The sequence below is a fragment of the Erpetoichthys calabaricus genome, chromosome 2 (genome assembly GCF_900747795.2).
Source record: "Erpetoichthys calabaricus chromosome 2, fErpCal1.3, whole genome shotgun sequence".
NCBI classification, from domain to species: domain Eukaryota; kingdom Metazoa; phylum Chordata; class Cladistia; order Polypteriformes; family Polypteridae; genus Erpetoichthys; species Erpetoichthys calabaricus.
This window is the reverse complement of record NC_041395.2, coordinates 28099139-28101063: the sequence shown is the minus strand read 5'-3', so window position 1 is coordinate 28101063 and position 1925 is coordinate 28099139. Positions and strand designations below refer to the sequence as shown.

Here is a 1925-nt window from a genome sequence, read left to right as displayed (position 1 = left end):
GTTACCCCATCATTTTTTTCGTTGTGCAGTTCAGAGCTTCCTTATTTGTTGAACAGAATAATTCAATTAACTTCACACGAGCGACAAATGTAAAAGCTGATTTCACATAAATGCTGATAGTGCGCTCATTTTGGAGCCTGCACTCGCGCCATGAAAACGAACTTCCAGCGCAGCGGTTAGCAGTCAACTGAACTGTGCGGCTGTCGTGATGAAAGATGATGTGCTGATACTGATGGTGAGAATCCATTTTAAGATCTGGATGGTGTAGGGTCTCATGATTTTCTTCGTTCAGTTTGTTTAGTAACTTCCCAAAGGTTCGCCATCACTGAAACTGAATGAGGTTTTCATTCTGGGAGTCCATACCTGGTTCTGTGTGCCATTGTTCCGTATCGGAAAACGTTTTCAGCCCCTTTCCTTTTTTGAATTTGAAAAAATGTACAGCTGCTCTTCTCGTTATCTTTCTACTGACTGTGGAAAGCCCGTTCGGGGGAAAGAGGCCGGGTCTTCAACCTGCAGCCGAACCGAACCTTTCTCAGCCTTAGAGGGGGGCTAAACGAGTGCGCAGCGTCTGGTAGGATACGGTGAAAGAGAAGGTGACGCACGTGCAAATACTTGGTCCGTTCTGCAGCTGCACCTCATTAATTTCTTCGGTTATCCATCCGTGTCTTGTCACTGTTCCTGCTTGGATTATCTCCATTCCTTAATAGCACTATGTCGAATGTTCAGTTGCCCTGCAGTACGTTGGATAGGCTTGCAGCCAGGAGGACCTTTCCTCTCCACGCCCGAACAGGAGTGTGCAGGAACCTTTTCGGACCGGTGGACCACGACGAGCTGGATCGGGAGATGAAGACCAAACTCCGGGAGATCAGAGAAAGTGACCAGCGCAAATGGAACTTTAACTTCGAAACCCACACCCCAGTAGAAGGCGGCGATTACGTCTGGGAGGCGACGGCGATGGATGCGATCCCCGCGTTCTACAGAGACTCTATTCAAATTGGGAAAACACGGATTACCGTGCCGGTGTGGACCAGGTCTCTCTTGGGCTTGCACCAAACGATTAGTAATGGCAGGGACGAGTCCAGCGTGGGTCAGGATTTTTCCTCGCCCTCGGCTTGCACTACCGCCCCGGAGAGTCGATTAACCGCGGTGGAGGGTGCAGTGAACTCCGGGGACAGGAATCAAGAAAATCAATCGGATAATTTCAACTCGGGAATAAGGACAACCAGCAGAGCCGTGCCGTGCACACCACGAAAACGGGCGTCTGCGAGCGCAAACAGGCAAATCACAGGTAAGGACGAAGGAAAAAAAAGTTTACACCCTTGTTAGTGTTGTGTGCGTGACGTTTGTGTTTTCGTTTAACGTGTTCTCCTCATCCCACTTTTCTAGGTCGTGTTTGTATGCTGGAAAGAACACAGGTCTTACGCAGAGCACTGGGTCATTTTTGTTAACAATGTGACGTTTTCCGTCATGATTTCCACATTTGATCCTTTTTTTCATTTTCTCAGAGTTCTTTAAAAGGAAAGTCACTTTGGAAGTAAAGCAATCTGGTGAAGATGCCTCTCCTTCGGCGCCCGTGATCCCCACGAAGCAGACTCCGAGAAAAAGGATTCGATGAGGTGTGTACGTTTGGTTCAGGCGTATACCAAAAGTTCAGATTTACAGATTCTAAAGGATGGCGTAAAATGTGATTCAAAAAGTCGTGGCGGTTTGTATTGGGGTGTGCTTTGAGATGGGGGGGAGGAGGGGCGCTGAGTTGTTAAACGTGTCTCGTAACATATTTGCATACGCATTAGGCCGTTGTTGTGTAATGACGTCAGTGTGGCGGGAAAGGACCTAGCAAATCTTTAGGCAACTCACATTTAAGGGTCGCCACAGCAGATCACTAGTCTCCATCTATCCCTGTCTTTTACATCATTTTCTGCCAC

General features: G+C 48.0%; 1 protein-coding gene across 1 annotated transcript; it reads left to right on the top strand.

Moving 5' to 3' along the window:
- The first annotated feature begins 626 nt into the window (after positions 1-626).
- Positions 627-1326, top strand: LOC114641955 (cyclin-dependent kinase inhibitor 1B-like). The gene has a single exon (XM_028790970.2). The coding sequence runs from the start codon at positions 712-714 to the stop codon at positions 1324-1326; it is 615 nt and encodes a 204-aa protein (XP_028646803.1). The 5' UTR covers positions 627-711.
- The last annotated feature ends 599 nt before the right edge of the window (positions 1327-1925 follow it).

Bases quoted from the DNA above. Each gene is read 5' to 3' on its own strand.
- LOC114641955 (XM_028790970.2), top strand. From the start codon at position 712: ATGTCGAATGTTCAGTTGCCCTGCAGTACGTTGGATAGGCTTGCAGCC.